The sequence below is a fragment of the Rhipicephalus sanguineus genome, chromosome 2 (genome assembly GCF_013339695.2).
Source record: "Rhipicephalus sanguineus isolate Rsan-2018 chromosome 2, BIME_Rsan_1.4, whole genome shotgun sequence".
Taxonomy (NCBI): domain Eukaryota; kingdom Metazoa; phylum Arthropoda; class Arachnida; order Ixodida; family Ixodidae; genus Rhipicephalus; species Rhipicephalus sanguineus.
This window is the reverse complement of record NC_051177.1, coordinates 62103673-62123145: the sequence shown is the minus strand read 5'-3', so window position 1 is coordinate 62123145 and position 19473 is coordinate 62103673. Positions and strand designations below refer to the sequence as shown.

Sequence of the window (19473 nt, the reverse complement as noted above, 5' to 3'; positions counted from 1 at the left end):
CACTACAAGTACGCTGCGCCCGATCGGTGGGACACAACTCAGTTAACCTTATCAGTAAAGGACGCTGCAGGCAAACTCTGAGCTGGTGCCATGACCTCTCCACGTCCCTTGTGTGTAGCGCTTTTATTTGCAGTTGACAATTTCCAGCCAAGCAGAGTGCCCCTTCTCTCCTCTCGAAGGATCATTTTCAGCGCTAATATACTCCCTTCATTTGATTGCTGGCTGCATCTTTTGAACACCTACGAACTGTTTGCACCTGTTTATTTGCAGCATTATATCGGACAACCAGATCCGCTTCCTCGCCGAGGACTCCTTTCGAAGCAACGGTGGCCTGACTCTGCTAGAGCTGGCCAACAATCCGCTGGAGTCTTTTGACAGGAAAACCTTCTCACGGCTACCCTATCTCAAAAGGCTGTGAGTGCATGCGGAAATTTTCCCACAGCTAAGGTAGATTCCTTGCGAGTTACGTGTGCAAACGTGGTGGGGAACGCGACTAGGTAGTACGTGTTTCGTAAAGGGGCCCCTAAACAACCTCTGAGAATACAAAGAACGAACGTGTTATTATCTCCTGGCGTTTCCCGTCTTTTCCGGCACAATCGTGACACCAGCAGCCTGCTCACGTGACGTCATGAGGAATTAAGCTCTCGATAGGTCCATATACGAGCGAGAACAGTTCTGAATGGTCTCCTACCCGGTTTTGCCGTGCAGTCGCACGCCCCTTCTGCCTCGTCTCGCATGACTATCGTGAACAATCAACTGATGTCACTTCGTTTTTGCATTTTCGACTGCGCAAGCGGAGATAACAGCGTGCAGCCGAAAAGCGCGAAATCCTGATGGGCTCATCGCTTCGTGTTGACATTGTCCACGTGTTTTATGAAGAAATGAGTGGCAAGAATGAAATAGCGCTTCTAGGAAGGTTAGTGAATGTGAGGAAGAAACCACCCTCTCGTCTTTGAACTCGGAGATAGTTTAGGGGCCTTTTAAGTTCAACTAATACACAAAATGCGGAGTGTGACTTCCTGAGATGGCTCCTGAAACAATCGAATAACTGAAACTTTCATAACTTCTCCTATCACTCAACTTATATAATGCTTCGAATTTTCTTGCGGTTGCATAGCATTCGTAATGCGATTATGTTTATCCACTAGCGCGCACATGATAGCGCTTTTTCATAAGGTGTTCATTGAGGTTCTTTGTCAATATAAGATATTGTCAGCGGTTACCGTGAGTGGCAGCTCGCGTCACACGCAATGTAGCTTTCAAATAGTTGTTAAAAGCCGTAGATTCTTACGCGTAACAAATTGAAGGGATACAGAGGACTTCAACTTTTCGAGGTCACTGCTGCTGAGCACGAAAACGCAGGTTCGATCCCTGGGCAGCCACTGCCTGATGGCAGTGAATGCTAAAAATACTGGTTAACTGTGATCGCGATGCACATTAAGAAATAACAGGCGGCAGAAAAAAAAAATTTAGAGTACCCCATTGCGACGAGTTCTGTGACCCATCAGTTATTTCGGTATTTCAAACACCGTCGTATCAGTAAGGATTCTTGACGTCTGAAACGGTTGCGCGGGTTGCTAGTTTTCGATGCCTCACGCAATCTTCCACGTGTATATGCTTGATGCTTTTTTGGGGGTTTTCCCGACAGACTGGTGAAGGAGGCTCGGGCGCTGGAACACTTCCCGGACTTGAATGGCACCCACTCGCTGGAGCAGATTCGCCTGAGCAGAGCACGCTTGAGCTCGGTGCCCAACGACCTTTGCCGCGCTGTCCCGAAGCTCAAGATACTGTGAGCGCTCGATATCCTTCGTTATCTTTCTGTTGATTTACATCGTCTCAAGCTATTTGCGGCAGCCCGAGTGTTGCGTCACCTTGTGTCAGCGCGGATATATCGCTTAACCGAACCCACGTTTTGTCGCGAAAGCTACAGAATGTGCTTATGCCTTGAAGAGTGCGCGAAAAAACGTGGGGCGAAATTCGAAAAGCGTTTCGTGCGCAATAAGACCTGCTTGCCAGCTCTTTTCGCTTATAACACAGCCGGAGGATTTGTTTGAATTTTATCTTAAGAACGGTTTTTATCATAAGTATGTTATATTGCGAACACGGACCCCAGTTCAATATGGCGGCTTCGTTTACTCCAGCATTGTTGCGTTGCAGTTGCATTGTGCAGTCACGTCGCAAAGCTTGATTACATCCTAAGATGACGGCCTCTAATGCGGTCGTAAGCAAATTGAGCGCAGAAAATAACATCCACTAAGCCGAATAAGCAGGCGACCAAGTGCGGGTATTTATCGCTTAGTTCATACGCTTGTGGATGAATTTAAAGCGTGAGCGAGACCCTACTCGGCTTGCGGTCACGCGATCGTATGTCACGTGGTGCGTCGCTACCGGCGACGCATCATTCGTGTAAATTCGTCACGGACAGCATGTGTCCGTGAATATGCAAATACCTGAGAAGAACTGGAAATGCGCTTGTCGCTTTACGTTACTGCATAAACGACTGTCTGATTTTTCTTCTTGTGTGTGTGTTTTTTTTTTCAGTCAGGGTATTTGTCGTCGCGAGATTATGCTTTACAGATATAAAGAGCTGGTTGTAGCGATCTAGCTGCAATACCCAATGTATCGAATTCAGCTCAGCTTGAATTGAATGTTGAATGCACTGAACATATTCATCTCAAAGCGGGTCCTGGTATGTAGTTGTACGTATAAAGGTACTAAGTCTCATCGTTACTTTTTCTCAGGTGTTTGCAGCGTGTGCGTATTAGCGCTACGCTATGCGTAGGAGCAGTGATTTGAATTATATGCGAGCTGATTATAGCGTCAATTTTAAGATTAACGATAAGATTAAAAGTACGTTTATTCTCCCTAACCTAATACCGGGATTGTGAGTATCATCCTTATAGACATTTCACTTTTATCGAAGCATTAAGGTACCTCGTGTATTCATATAATTTATTCTTAACTAATCAACGCCACGTCTTTACAAAGGCTGTCCACTACACGTGACTTCACCCGTGCACGTTTACGGGACGCTCTGTGCACGTTGTTCATTGCCACGGATGCAGCTCTGCCTTCTCTGAACGTTGCACTGAGTACAATGTTGTTTCTCAACGCATACGCATGCCGTTATTAGAAGATTGAATTTGTGCAAGCTTGCAAATTCTGTGCCCTCATTCCTGCTTTGTCTTTCTGTCTCTTTGCAGCTACCTCATGTCCAATCATCTCACGCAGGTTCCTAATTTGACCGACTGCTCAGAGCTCCTCATCCTGTAAGCCTGGTTACTATATACGTAAATATGTCGTGCGCTGTATGCTCACAGGTTCCCGGCCATTTCTCTCAAAATGTATTTCTCGCCCACCGCTTCAGTTCAGTTAGATTATTGTTAACCCGTTAGCCGCGTAATTCCAGCTAGAGGTCGTAACTTCTGTCCCGTCATAAGCGGACAGATTTGTATAAATCCGAAATACAAAAAGAAACGTTTATGTCCTTAGATTTCGGTGCGCGTTACAGGAAGCAATATCTCAGTCATAAAAGAGATGGATCTCACATGTTCTTTCGAAGCAAAGACCAGAAAACTAATACATTCTTACTTTCGGCACTTTATGACGGCTGCCCGTTCAACAGAGCGGAAACTAGAACTAGCCGAAGACAAGAGAAAACGAGGTCGCCGGCGCAGGAGATGGTTAAATGGTATTTTTCAGGCTACAGCTAGACGCATAGGTAAACCTGAAGGTCTTGCACGAAGTGTATATGGTATTCGTACACTTCAGGCATCAGCAGGAGTCGTCAGCGAATCGGTTGTGCAGAACAACGACGACGACGACAATCGACGACAGTGAACCTCAAGTGGTCAGAATTATTCCAAATGGTGTTCCTCAATAAGATCGTGGTCTTTACACGGAAAGTATAGAAGTTACTTTTAAAACCTATTGCGGTCATTGCCGGGCACGTGTCTTGTCATTAGCTTCCTCCCTTGAATTACCCGCGCAGACAGACACAGCAAAAGTGAAGGGTACAATACGGTGTTTCAGAAACGTTCCATGAAGGATGCAAGGCAACAGCGGCAATGGTTCCTGCAGCAGTAATGCTTCATAGAAAATGTGAAATCTGTCTGATTAAGCGTAGAAAGAATGACTATGTGGTGTGAATATCGAACGACGGTCTTTTCATGAGTACAGTTGTGGTCTGTTCGCTCTATTTTGCTGTTGATGTTCTTGTATGAGCAGGAGGAAATGAAATGAAGAAACGCGTAAAAACTGCCACGTCTTCTTCCGATCAATGCGTATAAGTACCCACCACTTAATCTCAGAAATTGTTTCATCTCTTTTGTCGAGATATCCAATCACGAAAGCGCTTGTTTCTCCCCCTCTCCCGTTTTCTCAGGGACCTGACGTACAATCGCATCGAATCGCTCGACGACTCGCCATTCCTGTCGCTCAAGAAGCTTCGTGATCTTAACCTTGGCAACAACCTCATCCGCCGCATAGGGGACGCTGCTTTCCATGGGCTTACATCTCTGCAAGTGCTGTGAGAAAATGAACTGATTCTTTTTTGTCTTGCATGAATTGCTTACATAATAGAGTGCCAGTTTAGCCATGACAACTGGACATTCCCTCAGGTAAGTTCTCTCAGCTGAAGAAGTGCTTAGAGCAGTAACTGTGCTTTATTTCTGTGATCTTACGTATGCAAAATTAATGAAGCGTATGTTTGGTAGTAGCTTTCAGCATGAACAATAATAAAATCTGTATGCGAAAATGGCCTCCACAGACTTTTTATGTAATTACTAGCAGTCGTTCAGCTATTAACCACGTATTAGCTGCCGGAAATCAGTGCTTGTCTGAGCGGGAAGATCGCCTGAACTGACGTCTTTCGTTTACCTTTTTTTTTTCTCTTACAGGGCACTGCAGAAAAATGGCATCAGGGAAATTCATCCGGACTCATTTGTTCCCACCGTGAAACTTCAAGATCTGTAAGTACGAGATCTGCGTGGGCGATTTGTAACATCAACCGAGTCACTAGAGTAGAAAAAGGCAACCAGCCCACCTGCAGAGCTAGTTGCAGAGAAGGCTTATGCCGATTTGTTGCATGAATGCTGCCCTGAGTGTGAACAACATGGCAAGACAATATAACCCAGTAGCATTGCCAGAAAAGTGCGAGAGGGTTAGCGAAAAAAGGCTCGCTTTAATATACCAAATGTGCTTGTGGGTTCTGACAGTGATGTTGACCTGCATGTACTTACAGAAGCCTATAGTGTGCAGCCTTCATTTCCGCGACAGTCACGACCACAACCCACTGCGCTTCACCGTCTCTGCAGAGTGTCATTCCAGATGTGACGTTGTGTCACCATAATAGTCGACGCATTATTGCACATTTGGGTGTCATTCACAGCTGCATCTTTTCCTCACTACCTATGTTACTCTGCCCAGGAACTTGGCGGACAACGCGTTTCCGGCGATGCCGTACCGCGGCCTGCGCGGCCTGCATCGCCTCGTGACGTCGGGCAACCGCCACCTGCGCAGCTTCCCGCCGCCAGAGGCATTTCCCCGCATCCAGAAGCTGTACCTCTCCTACTCGTACCACTGCTGCGCTTACTTGCAGTCGGTGGGCAGCGGGACGCCCGAGGCACCGGTCGCAAAAGACGCCGTGCTATGGCTCAAGAAGGACGACATCGACATGGACAAGTGGACTAGCCTCAGCAATGCATCCTCGTTGGATGTCTTTCCAGGTGCCAACAATATTTTTAGCTGACTGCCCACGCAGATTTTTAGACAATTTCTTCCTCGGCCGTTTTGAAGACAATATTTGGTGAATGATGGGATGGTGGCGAAGATAACTTCTGATCGAAGTTATCCACCGTACTTACTCGTATACTACTAACACTGGCTAAAGTTACCTACCTGTTGGCTAAATTACGAGCAGTATTCACTAATGTTACCGCATGTCGGCTGACCATTGTTACAAGATAGCCTTCGCTGACTCTCAGTACAATGACTTAGTTGTCCGCTAATTTGTAAAAGAAGCTCCTTTCATGCCAGAAAACAGTCTAGCGTGGTTCTGGATACGTCAATCGGCATTTGATTGTGACTCAAAGACAAGGGGAGCCATAGGCCATCTCCTGAAAATTACCCTGACCGTGTTTTAATTACAAAGAAAATGCACGCAAGATAGCTGGTGATTGATGTTATTGGACAGCTTAATTCCTAACTGGCGCGAGATTTTCGAACAGTGCAGTCCCTCTAGGTTGTACCGTCTGGGCTTTTATCCCTTATCTAACGGGGACATCCTTGTTGCTAACTGGCACGGCCGCTTCGTACGTTTGAGCGCCGGTGCTTTTTTCTTTTTTTTTACAGCAAGCATCCTGCATCTATTTACTGACGTAACCAACTCAGACACGCTTATCAGCAAGCTCATGACGTCGTTGATATTTGTCGCTTCCACGGCAACACACTAACACAGTTTCACTCTGTGGTTCGATCTGAATTGCCCCGCCTTTTTCACTTCACCTGCAGGGACAAAACTTGGCTAAATGAGTTGCCGCGCGCTTCGGTGTATCTAGTGGTGTCGCGTGCGGGAGCCGTTTTCCGGCTTTTCTGCTTTTGTGCATATGTGAAGGTATTCGCTGAAATAGCCAAATTTTAAAATTTTGGCTATCCGCAGATAACATCACGTCAAAGTTCCAAGAGTTTACCCACCAACTCATCAAGGTCTTCGGCCAGGACTACATCATTCCTGACAACCTGGCCCAGTATTACGGCGAATACCTAGAGGACTACAAGGCTCTCTATACAAGCGACGAGGAATTCCAGTACCCCGTGCAGTGCATTCCACTACCAAGTGTGTGATTTCGCTGCCGCATGCCATTTTCTTATAAAAAAGAGCTTCGTGGGCTCAGGACGCACCTGCATGTGAACCCTCTCATCAAATCAGCGCAGCAGTGTTCTGACCGTGCTGTATTTTGTATAATTCTATTTGCTTGAGTGGTAAATACACTTGTCTTGAGGTTACTGACGGGGTTTCAGTAAGTTCCGCGGCGCTGCGCGCAACCTTTAATGACGTACCAAAAAGAAACCCTGTGCGCATGTTTCGGCTAGAAAGGCAGCACGCATGTTCTACAGCATTTATCAAAGAGGCTTGACGTTGGCGTTATTTATCCTGCGTTTGGTTCAAATTACGGCACACTCCATATGATACGTGCTTTCAACTTAAAACTCGCTCCAGTATATAAATACCACCCCGTACGCTAGGCATTTAGCTTTCTGTGCACTAATAATCGCAGCTTAGTGGCCATGGAGCTGAGCTGTAAAGCACGAGGGTGCGGGTTCAATTCCCGGAATCATCGGCGCTATTCAGAAGGAGAGGAAATGCAAAAAAATGCCCGTGTGCTTAGGCTTAGGTGCACTTTAAAGAACGCCAGGCCGTCAAAACTATTCCGGAGTCCTCCATTACGGCGTGCTTGATGATCGTATCGTGGTTTTCACATGCAAAACTGGAGAATTCAGTTTCACGTGTGAAAATTTCGAGATATCGAAGTCAGCGTAGCGTAATGTAATACTTTAGACATTAAAGATTTAACTTAAATATCGCAAAGTCCATGCGTTTAACATATTACAGGCTTTGTACGCAATTAAAATAGGAATGCTTTGTGCTGTCCACTATCGCAGCCCCATTCATGCCATGCGAGGACTTATTCGGCTGGTGGACCCTGCGATGCGGCGTCTGGGTCGTCTTCCTGCTCGCCATGCTCGGCAACGGCCTCGTTGTGGTCGTGCTCTCACTCGGCCGATCCAAGATGGACGTGCCGAGGTTCCTCGTGTGCAACCTGGCACTCGCTGACTTCTTCATGGGCATATACCTTGGTTTCCTGGCAGTCGTGGACGCTTCAACGCTTGGAGAGTTCCGGGTGAGCATCGGGGACTTCTTGTCACTGCTCCCTACACGAGACGGTGGTTTGAATTTCGTTAACATGCAATTATTTGTATGTTTCGAGACATGTCAGAATAGCTAGGTTGTCGTGTTTTCGACTCAGACGTTACTAAAGGATGTTTGAATGGGTACGTTGGTTTTTGTTTGAATTGAAACAAAGAAAACTTCGATAGACCAGCTATGTTGCTCGAAGAAAGCTACCTCCTTTAAGAAATCGCATGATGTCTTTGTTGGCAAAACTATTATGATCTGTCGTTTGGTCGGTTGCTCGAGGCTTTTGTCCCTATTTATGTGACACTTTAGGACAGTGTAACAGTCCCATAACGCACCTTTCTCCCACGCTTGAGTGGGGAACACAAGGTTATAAAAACAGTCAGGCACATGTTCAGCGTAATACGCTAATTTGATCCAGCTGATAGCGTTTTTTGAGCTACTTTTAGATTTAATAATATCTGGGGTTTAACGTCCCAAAACCACCATATGATTATGAGAGACGCCGTAGTGGAGGGCTCCGGAAATTTTGACCACCTGGGGTTCTTTAACGTGCACCTAAATCTAAGTACACGGGCCTCAAACATTTTCGCCTCCATCGAAAATGCAGCCGCCGCAGCCGGGATTCGATCCCGCGACCTTCGGGTCAGCAGTCGAGCGCCATAACCACTAGACCACCGTGGCGGGGCGCTACTTTTAGATTTACGAAAACATATCAGCTGGTTAGAAGGAAGTGTGTGCAGATTAAACTTTCTCGTTGTCTTTATTAAAGTTAACAGCTGTTGGCTGTCATTGTTTTTATCTGGTTGTACATTGGCGACCTTCACTCCTGTGCTCATATCTGTTTCTCACTTCGAATGTGTGCAGGTATACGGCATCGGTTGGCAGATGTCTCCTGGTTGCCAAACAGCCGGATTCCTTGGCGTGCTCAGCTCCGAGCTCTCAGTGTACACACTATCAGTCATCACCATGGAACGGAATTACGCCATCACGCATGCCATGCACCTCAACAAGCGGCTTTCGCTCAAACACGCCGGATACATCATGGGCTGCGGCTGGGTCTTCGCTCTCGTCATGGCGTTGCTTCCACTGCTGGGCGTCAGCGACTACCGGAAGTTCGCCGTGTGCTTACCGTTCGAAACGGAGGATTCACCCACGTCATTGGCCTACGTCGTCTTCCTCATTCTCATCAACGGCGTCGCCTTCCTCATCCTCATGGGCTGCTACTTGAAGATGTACTGTGCGATCCGAGGCTCACAGGCGTGGAACTCCAACGACTCTCGAATCGCTAAGCGCATGGCGCTGCTCGTCTTCACCGACTTCCTTTGCTGGGCGCCCATAGCATTCTTCTCGCTCACTGCGGTGGCCGGGCTACAGCTCGTGTCGCTCGAGGAGGCCAAGGTGTTCACTATTTTCGTGCTTCCTCTCAACAGCTGCGCTAACCCGTTCCTCTACGCCATATTCACAAAGCAGTTCAAACGCGACTGCGTCCTCATCTGCAAGCGGATCGAGGAGTCCCGCGTGACGCGGGGCATCGGCCGCTGCCGCCACAGCTCGAACTTCTCCAACCGGCACACGCTCCTGGGTACCAACTCGGCGGGCGAGCGGCTCACGGACCAGCAGGCGCCCGGACCGCCCTGCCAGTGCGGTCTGGCCAAGGGAACGACGCGGGGGGCGCCCAGTGGCTGGAAGGCGTTCGCGCTTCGCTACCTCCTCTGCCGAGACCCCGACGCCCTCCAGACGGACGTCGACGGCTACAACTACGCGCTGGCACGCATACAGCGCACGATGGAACGCGGCGGACAGCGGGCGTCCAGCATCTCGAGTGAGAACTTCTCGTCGCGCTCGGACAGCTGGCGCCAGGGCAGCATCCCGCTGCGGCTGCTGGGCGGCCGCGGCGGTGCCTCCTGGGCCGTGGTGGGTCGCAAGCCATCCCAGGACTCGAGCCTGTCCTGCAGCAGGCCGGACTCTTCGACATCCACCGTGCGCATGTCGCGGTCGTCCGTCAGTAGCGACGGGACGGCGCGTGGTCCACCCGTCACCAGGGCGGCCGGTGCCGAACCCAGTCGGCTTCTGAGGGCCTCGACGCGCGACAAGCCGCAATTGTGCCGGCAGTTGGCCGTGGACGACTCGGCTAGGGCCGGTGCCGCACCGCCGCCCCGCTCGCCGCCGTACGCGCAACGACGGAGGAGCGATAACCTGTGTCCCGCTTGCTGCCGGAAAGAGGCCTCGCTGCCATTCAAAAGCAAGGAGTTCGAGGAAAAGTTCAACTGCTTCTACAACCGGCTTGCCGAGACCAGCCACGAGGACAGCAGCGAGCTGTCCAAGGAGGAGCACGTCGTGCTCTCCACCGATCAGTCGGAGCCGCGCAACTCGGTCAAGGACGACACGACCAACACGTCGCTGCAGAGCGAGTCGGGCCCCAGCGGCGGTGCCCAGCCGGGGACCTCGAAGGCATCCTGCGACTCGCCGCCGCAGCAGAAAGAACTGCCTTCGGTCTCCGAGGAGCCGAGGAAAAAGAAGCGCGCGCACGGCAGGAAGAAAATGCACATCAGCGTGGACGACATCAGTAGCCAGGGGCGCAAGGCCACTCCGGGATACTACCAGACGGGCCGCAAAGTTGTCTCCGACAACTCCCTCAAGAAGATGTCGCTCAAGAACTTGCCCCAGTTCCTGCGTTCGCTGTCTAGTCACAGCCCCAAGGGCAAGTCGGAAACGAAGGAGTGCAAGCTGAAGGTCAGAAGCCAGAGCCACCTGAGGCCCAAGTCTTCCGAGTGCCTGCCTTGCTCGAAGAGCGACACGCGCATCCACAACCAGGAAGGCAGCTTCCAGGAGTGGAGCCAGCTCGAACCCATTCCTCACGACGGCAGCGACGCCGACCGCTCGGACTCGAACTCGGAGAACGACGAAGTCTTCATCGAGTTCAGGGCGAGGACCTCCTGCTGCGAGCTCGGGTCGAGGCAGGAGTGCTCCGCCTTGCTTGCACCGGAAGAGCCGAAAGTCGAAGACGCCGAAAAACCAGTCGAAGACCCACCGGCAGTGACTGTTGCGGAGGGTTCTCCCCTCATGAGCAGCGCTACCACTGAGACAGAGGAACATTGATTGCACACACCTTAATATGATTGGGCACACCCGATGTGACGATGTTCGCCACAGTCATCGGATACCTCGTCGCGTAGGTAAGGCGGTGGATTTTGGGTTGAAGCATAAGTGAACTAGACACAGTCAATTCGTTTTGAGCGCAGTATGAACTCAACTACTGATTTCCGTGGTTACTAAATATTCTATACGGGTGCGCAGATATACTCTGCAGCACGCAAGCTTTATACACCTGTCTGGATGTTTTCCTTACATAGAGGCGAACCTTGGTAGTAGGACTTAAGCAGTATAGTACCGGGCGGTACTATATTTCGCAAAGCAATCTATTAGGATTGTCCCTTACACCCCGAGTAGGTCCACAATATCTGATGCTATCTTGATTTTATATTTTTGTTCTGAAGTAGACGTTTGTGGATTATTCTGTAAGCTTGAAGCTTCGTCGTTTTACAAAACAGTAATTTTATTATTCTGCTATAAAAGCAGATAAACTACAATAACTAGCAACAGCCAACACTAGCCCGTGTTCGCATACATTACGTAGTGCTTGTACCATGCAAATAAACACGCATCGCAGAAACTAAAAACAAACGCTTTTTTTCAGCACAATTATTGTTATAGGTTTTATTTCGTCTTGCATGTAGTTTTACGAGATATTTTGCACCGATAGAGTTTTTTTCCTGGATTTTATATCGGGAGAGTAGTTTCGATGATGCGGATCGAGAAACCGCCTATGAAAGCCACATTTACTAGCCATATGCGGCTTCGCATTGAAAATTGCTCCGTGAAACCATCTCTCTGAGCCTGGCTAAGGAACTGAGATAAGCCTACGGTACCTCTACAGCAACGTAAACTTAGATTTGTTCATAAAAGAACTCGCTGCGACTTCCTGAGCCCTAAATAAGTCAAGGTTCTCGCCTCCCATGGTTTTCTAAGCACAAACATGCTCGCTCTCAATCTAAAGTATACGCTGCCTTCTCTAACGTCAATATTTTTGCTTTCTTTCTCTTTTACAGAGCAGGGAATCGAGCACCATTCCATGCAGACAAGACAACTCGATGTATATATAGCTTTGCGTGCAATCTGTACGCTCACTTCATTGGGATCACATATGCATTCATAACTCGACACCGGGACACCTCTTATTTATTTGTGCTTCGTGTAACACCGTTCATTGCCCACTTTTTGTGTAAAGGATTAGGGTATAGATTATTTGACGGCGTGGCTAGAGATTCGGACATTCGTGGAGACCACCGGCCTCATCAAGAAGCCTGCCTTGCTTGGCATTCGCTATTGTTTGGCTGATGCATTGCAAGTAGTGTTTTTCTTGCCATAATTGGTCGTAGCTCATGCAGCAGTCGGTCGTAAACGCCTTTGTTTTGAGATAAATGTTTTATATTGATGTGCCATGCACTGTCGTATCGCCTGAATGCGCGCTGGAACTTGTTTGATAAAATCGAAGATGCCAAGCAATTCAGCCCGTTAAGAATTTGAACTAGCTACATGTTCAACGTATGAAAAACTCAGGTTGTTTTTACGCAGGTTGTTTTGCGCTGTGGCGTTAGGTGATCTCTAGCAACGAGAGACTGTCGGGATGTTTCGCAACGACGTAATGTAATGGCAAATCAATTGTCCGTAACGACGTGATAAGAGCTGCTTGCTATGAAATGATGGTGCTGAACGTTTTGCAGTATTGAAATGGAACTCGTTTTTAGTGCTGCCGCACTGAATGACCGCTTTTGTCTGGGTAACATGACTGCCGCGGGTGTACAGGGGTTCGCTTGGTTTTATACATGTATAAATACTTTTCCATGGCCAAAATTGCGTTCGAACCATATACAGCAGGAAATGTGTTGTCATGATTTATTATGACGTAATGCTTCGTCTGGGGTTCACAGCATGTCGGTGCACTGTATCTTCGTCATCTAGCTTCTCGACACCGCTGTAATACGCACTATTTGAGCACGCTCTATCGCCGGGAATATGGCGCGGCAGAGTAAACGGTTTCTTTTACGAAGGAAACAGTCCACTGTGTGCTTTGCGTCACTGTTCTCGTAGACGTCTTTGCCGTCAAGAACGTTGACTGATGGAGTGTCAACAAGCCTGGCAACGTCTTTGTATTAGGTTTATCTTGAATTAAGTAACCCGATTGTATTCGGAAGTCATCATCACTGCGATGTCTAATTAATCAGCATGCTCGCATATCCCTCGTCAAGTTCCCGTAGAAGCGTAAAACTGAATCAGTGTTAAGCCTTGAGCCTACCCGTTTGGTTTAGCATAATCATAATAAGCGTGGGCGCTATGAGGCGGCTGCTCGCGCTTGATTCAGCAAACACGCGCATTTGAGAAGTAAGCAGCTGGACATCATTTGCTCACTGTAGCGGTTGGAAGGATGCCAGAAAAACAGTTCAGATAATGTACAGGAAACCGTCATTACCCCCTTGCCGAGAAAAGCCCCTGCTTTTTGGCCCTCTCTTTTAAGCGTTTCGAAATGACAGTTATGTCTGTCAATTAGTTTGCGAGGCTTTTCGAGTAATCAGTGAATCACTCACGCTTCGCAAGCCAGAGGTCTGTCGTCAGCTGAATTTCCAGGTCTACCATTCCTGACGAGGATCTGGCGCTGCTTCATCTCCAATTAATGGTAATGAATGCCAAGCTCATGTTCATTCCTTATTGTCCTACTTGACGTCGAAGAAGACACAGGTTTACAGAAAGGAGGAGGCTAGAAGTGGTTAAAAATAGTCAGACAATGTGTCCGCAACCAACATTTCGACAACTTCGTTTTGACAATCCTCCTTGAGGAAACCAATGTTCACTCTCTGGTGCCAGGGAGCTTAACTTTCCATCACTATTACACATTTCAAGTTTTACTGACATAAACTTTATTAAAGTTTAACGTGTGTTGTTCCGATTGGAAAGGTGTATGTCTTTCGTCTTTGGTGTTTTCGCATTTCTAGCTGAGTGTGCAGGCACCACTTGTCCATTGCGACGGACATTCTTTTCATGTTGCCAAGTTACAGAAAGCACGGGGCGTTGCCAACTGGTCTACAGCACTTTTAGCCTCCTTGAGCAGTCTCTCGATACCTGTTACTAAGTGCTGCTAGATTCCTACATCATTCGGATTAGTTTTCAAGAATCCCAAAATTCTACTGATGTGTCTGAGATGTGCACTTATACTTATGACGAACTTTACACTGGCTTCCGCTCCACTTATTTTTGTTCCTCATTAGATGCGTCCCATTTGTCACAGCCGTGCTAATTTAGAGAGCGCTACAACCAAAACTAACATGCGCAGTACATTCATGTATCCATGTATCTGGAGGCGCCTAGATTCTTTTTCGGGCGTCGCAGGCGTTGAAAGTCTGATGGTGCATTCACTAAGGTGCCGTCTCGCTGTTGGCGAGGTTTGAGGTTTTCGGTAATGCTTATGTTAACACGTCATCGCAAATCTATTGCCATTGGCTCGTTGACATGGTAACGTTGGTTTCATGCGAGCGCATGAAAAGAAATAGAGTTATTTAAACTTTTGTAAAAAGGCCTTTTAGTGTGGTGATTCCCAGTCGAAATGTATGTGCTAATTTTCTACTGAAATTTTGAGCGCTTTTATTTGGTCTTTTCCCTTTGAGCCCAGCAGACTGCTATACACAGTATAGTTGCTTAAATGATGGAACATTGAACTAAAGCGCAGAAATATGAGTAGACTTGGTTAAAATTGAAGCAGTAGCTAAGGTTTGAGCACCTAAGCACCAAATACGTATTAGTTCTGGACTAAACACGGCAATTTTATGGTTGCGGAGTGCCTGGCGTAGAGGCTTGCCTACCGAACAAAACAGACCGGTGGTATAGTTTGTATACGGCATATTTCGAGATTCAGCGCCAAGAAACAATGCAGGACGACAGAAGACTCGAAAGCACAGCGTGCGCAGACAAGTACTGGGAATGTAATACGTATTTACAAGCCATTATTATTTTTATTTTTTTGCGGGAAGTACTCTTGCTTCGACAAAGTCTGCATCTATGAAGCTATGTACTCGTGTCATCTGTCGTCCTGTGTCGTTGCTCTGTGCTAAACATCAGGTTCGTTCATTATTCTTGAATAATGGCGCACAAGGCTTTGCTGTGAAATTACGTCGCTTCCACAGTATGACACTGCGTAAGTCTAGCAGTAGGTATAACGTACCGTGAAAGTCTTGGAGTTCATGTTTACCGGGCGAGCCTGCTAGGGGATTTGTTTCTCGAGATGGAGTGAGTCTGTGGCTAACTCAGAATGAACGTCTTGCAAGAACACTCAACAAATATAAATTTAGCACTACGAGGCAACCACTTCCTCGATGGTTTCTTTTCTTCCTCAGTTGATCTCTAGGAAAGTGGCCAGCATATTGAAATAATTATCATTGCTCGCATTTTAACGTCTGCGACTGATGACAAATATATGCGAGCACTCCGTACAGGTGGGTAACCAACGACGCTGAAACGTGCGGCCCCTGTGTTTATCACGAGCTGGGGTCCATCAAAGTGTCTTGGGTTGTAGCTTTTGATTTATCTATCACCACATTTAAGAGATGCGTGCTTCAAATTTTGCGTTTGATGACGTTAGCTTAAATTATATTAATAACACATAAATGAATACACGTTTAGCGATTCTCGCTGCGTCGGGTATCATCCCGAGCTTTATGTGCTGACAAAACCCGGAAAGAAACTAGTCGAAGTTAACGGGTAATTCCATAAGCTTCTGGCCTGACATCTAAAATTCGGCGAGATTTCAGAACGGTCAACTTAACGGGGTGTTTTAGGGTAAACGGTTTGTCCTGGTTTCACCTTTATATCTCAGAAAGTCTTCCATATTTCGTTGTGAAATTTCGCGTGCTCAATAAGAAGGCTTGTGGCCTTCACTCTGTTTAATTTCGACCCTGTAGTTTTTCTTACTTTTTTTCTGGTCGAGTTCCAAGTTTTAGACTGGTGTCAAAAATTAAATGCACCATTTCTCAAGAACTAAAAAAAGTATAACAGTGAAATTTGGCAGGGTTATTTCACATGCTATTGGCATCATTCCCTACCTATAAGAACGGGCTGTAAATTTTGCTACGTTGTGGGAAGATATACAATCAAAACGTATGAAAACGGTAGGAAGTGAAGACATTCAGCCGATCTAGCCATAGGTATTATAAGAAATACATACACGCGGAAACAATGATGGAAAAGATCCCGCGCATCCGTCAGGAGGCGCGGTCTTCGGAGCCATTTTTAAATGGCTTGAAGCACTCCTACGCACTCGCCAAAACACGGCTTTCCTCCTCAGTGGGTGTATTCTTCCTAATAATGAAATAAAAAATATTGTTTTTTTTTCGTTGATCTACCCCACAAATACCCCCTTAAGCACATAGTGCCATCTATTAGGATATCCTGCGTACGAGTTTAAAATTTGCGCCCGTGTTTACATGAACTGCGTGATGCAATAAATGAGAAAAGGCGAGGGGTCTCCCATCATGACATCCACCTGCTGAATGACAACGCTGCAGTGGCCTTTCAAGCCACTATAACAAGGCTCTAGTTCTAGTTGACACGTTGAGCGTTGCGAAGGCTGGAGCGAAAAACCGTAGTTTCGAGGAGGAGGTCGATACCCACACTACCGCACAGACCCGGCACCCATTGCCTACTACGTTTTCTCAAAGGTGAAGAAACATCTACGAGACAAAAAAAAAAAACGATTGCTGATAATGATGTGAAGAGTTCAATCCGCGGACAATTTGAAGACAAAAAGTCTAGCTTACTTTTTGAAGTCATGCATGCTAGCTCAGAGTTGTGAAAAATGCGTTGAGGTGAAGGAAGATTATATTGTAAAGTCACACAACTGTTTCATCTTTATCGCCATTAAAAGATTGTTTAGGCTTGAAGCTTTTGGAATTACCTGTAGCTCTAGGTGCCATGCAAATCTACGGAAATACGAACAGTTCGCACCACATCTCTTTCCTTGTTCAATGTAGTGATATGTTGGGAAACAAGGCAAACCAGCAGAGAAGTTCTACAATATAAACTGGGAAACGCTGGCGGCTTCTACACCCATTTCGTCGCGTGAAGCTAGCATGAGCACTACAGTCAAATCAGTCAAAGTATATGCGATGTAGTGTACAAAGAACCATGTTCCTCAGCTCGCTGAATCACGCTGCTGTGACGTTTATGTGTAGTGTTTCAAAAACCTAGCATTTTACATCTAAGCAGGACGTATACAGTGAGCGAATGATGACACTTCATTTCAACGATGACCCTTATCATTATAAGAGACTTACAATTATGGCACTGTATACGAAATTCGTTACCTTTCGTGCGTTATCCACACAGTATTAGATATTTGCATTGTTTTGTTTTTCGTGAAGGCGGATTTTATCACCTCTCATTTCAAACACTGCCTACGCATGGGTGTCACTGGATTTTTATTCATTTTTATGGGAGGGGGGAGGAGGCATCACTTTTGTGATTTTTTTCAGGATATGTTCGCGGCGAGATTGATCTTGCTTTCCTTGTCGGATGTATATACTGCAACTGCACTGTTGTTGCGGTGACGTCCACATTGACGTCACCGCAGCTGTTTGACTGACGGTCGCTATTTGTACATTACCTGATCCACTTACACATACATATACCGAATTTGTCGGCGCAGAAGGTGCGTCTGAGCGAATGCTTGCTCAGTTGATTGTCAGTGAGCAAAAATGACAAAGCTTCTCCGTTTATCTGTCTCGGCAATTATACCTGGGAGCTACACAGGAGGCGAGCACATCATCAGTTAATCTGTACGACTCTACATTGCAAATGAATTCAGGCTGTCTCTCTGTCTGTTGTGGAACGAAGATCGCGACGCTAGCAAGGCTTTCGGTCCTGTGGTCTATACTTGACAATGAAACGTGTGTGTTGGACTGTGATATAACGCGCGAGCATATTGCCATTATACACTCTTGTATTATACGAACACTGCGTATTCAGTGCCATTTTGATGTGCTTAGATGTTTTGAGCATACAGACCCACTTGTAATATATACAAACGAAATAAACGTCTTTTTTTTTCTTGCTCTGCAAAAAAAAAAAAAAAAAAACAATCCGTCGTCGATGCTTACTTTGTAAACGAATGCCCGCCACGAATGCCTGCTGTCTAAACTTTGAGGAGAACAAATCTGAACATGACCTGCTGTAAAATTCGTGAACAGTGAACAACGTATTGTTCCTGATGTTATAGTATGCCGGCTCCTAATTAGGCATTTCACCCTTCTCGTATATTTTCATTCACAACTAAGGGTTCTCTTCGAACACGCCACTCAGTGGCTGCCTCACTCGTAGCTGATCTCGTAAAGTAACTAAGCGTTACTTACACAGAAGAGCACACCGAAATGCCAGTACAGCGAGCAATGCCACTGATGACGATAAGGAAAGCAAGTAAGACATACTAGCGTACGTTATCGAAGCCGCGCTCAGAGCGCTGCAGGTTCCTACACATGGCTTGAAGACACTGGTGGAAGGAAGGGAATTTTCGAGGGCTTGTTTCTTTCTTTGACACAACCTTAATGAAGATTAGCGGATAACGAAGCCAAGGAAGGTATAGGGGGCATCATTAATCGTACTGTTTTAAGTGCATTGTTACAATTGTAATATAGACATTAAAAAAGTAAAGTGCACGAAAAGACAACTTGCCGTTGGCAGAGAGCGAACTTGCGACCATCGGACTTTCCAAATTCGCTCGAATGTACGTGTGGATAAATTGGAGGATTTCACTAGCGCGAAATACGACATGCTTTTATAAGAAGCAGGGATGTTTATGCTAGTACAAAAGTAACAAGTACAACTTGCATATTTCTCAACAGGCAGTTAACATCATAACGCGCAAATAAGGTAAGTACCCGTGATCTACAAAGCAGCGACAATGTGGTAAAGGCATGCGCAACCGAGACCGACTGCACCATCCTTACTTTGAAATTGATCAGTGATGTGGATGCCGCCTTCTTATGGAAGAATGTATGCGCTGTTTGCGGCGCATCTTGTTGACACGCAGGCAAAGACAAAGTGTTTGAAAGTGATTTACTTCAAAGGCAAAGGCGTATGCATACTTAACTGGCACGTAATGACGAAGAAAACGAGTTAACTTATTCGCCATTACATCTTACTGTGAACATTGTAGCGCAAACATTTCGCATGTGAAAGAAATGATAGTGTGATGGATGTACTTCTTGACTGATACGCCCTGAAAAGCTCGAACCAGCTTAAGAACATAAATACAAAAGCAAATCACTGCTGTGCGTTTCTTTTCATTTGTATTTTGATACCGCAGCAACAAAGTTTCAAAGTAGCATTCTGGTTAGGCGGGTTAGTTTTCCATCAGTATGATATAGAATCAGATAAGTTAGTTCTTACGGGGGAAGGTGTGTCCATGCAAGCTGATGGACGACAAACTTTTGGACCAAAATGTTTCTTTTGTA

General features: G+C 46.6%; 1 protein-coding gene across 1 annotated transcript in view; it reads left to right on the top strand.

Moving 5' to 3' along the window:
- The window catches only part of LOC119383093 (leucine-rich repeat-containing G-protein coupled receptor 5), a 129733-nt gene extending 111648 nt beyond the window's left edge, over positions 1–18085 (top strand). The window contains exons 9-18 of the mRNA XM_037651085.2: positions 271–414; positions 1649–1789; positions 3204–3269; positions 4385–4528; positions 4899–4970; positions 5428–5726; positions 6659–6835; positions 7663–7901; positions 8783–11094; positions 12028–18085. Of these exons, the coding sequence (XP_037507013.1) occupies positions 271–414; positions 1649–1789; positions 3204–3269; positions 4385–4528; positions 4899–4970; positions 5428–5726; positions 6659–6835; positions 7663–7901; positions 8783–11017 (3517 nt within the window). The 3' untranslated portion in view covers positions 11018–11094; positions 12028–18085. The remainder of the gene's footprint in view (positions 1–270; positions 415–1648; positions 1790–3203; positions 3270–4384; positions 4529–4898; positions 4971–5427; positions 5727–6658; positions 6836–7662; positions 7902–8782; positions 11095–12027) is intronic.
- The last annotated feature ends 1388 nt before the right edge of the window (positions 18086–19473 follow it).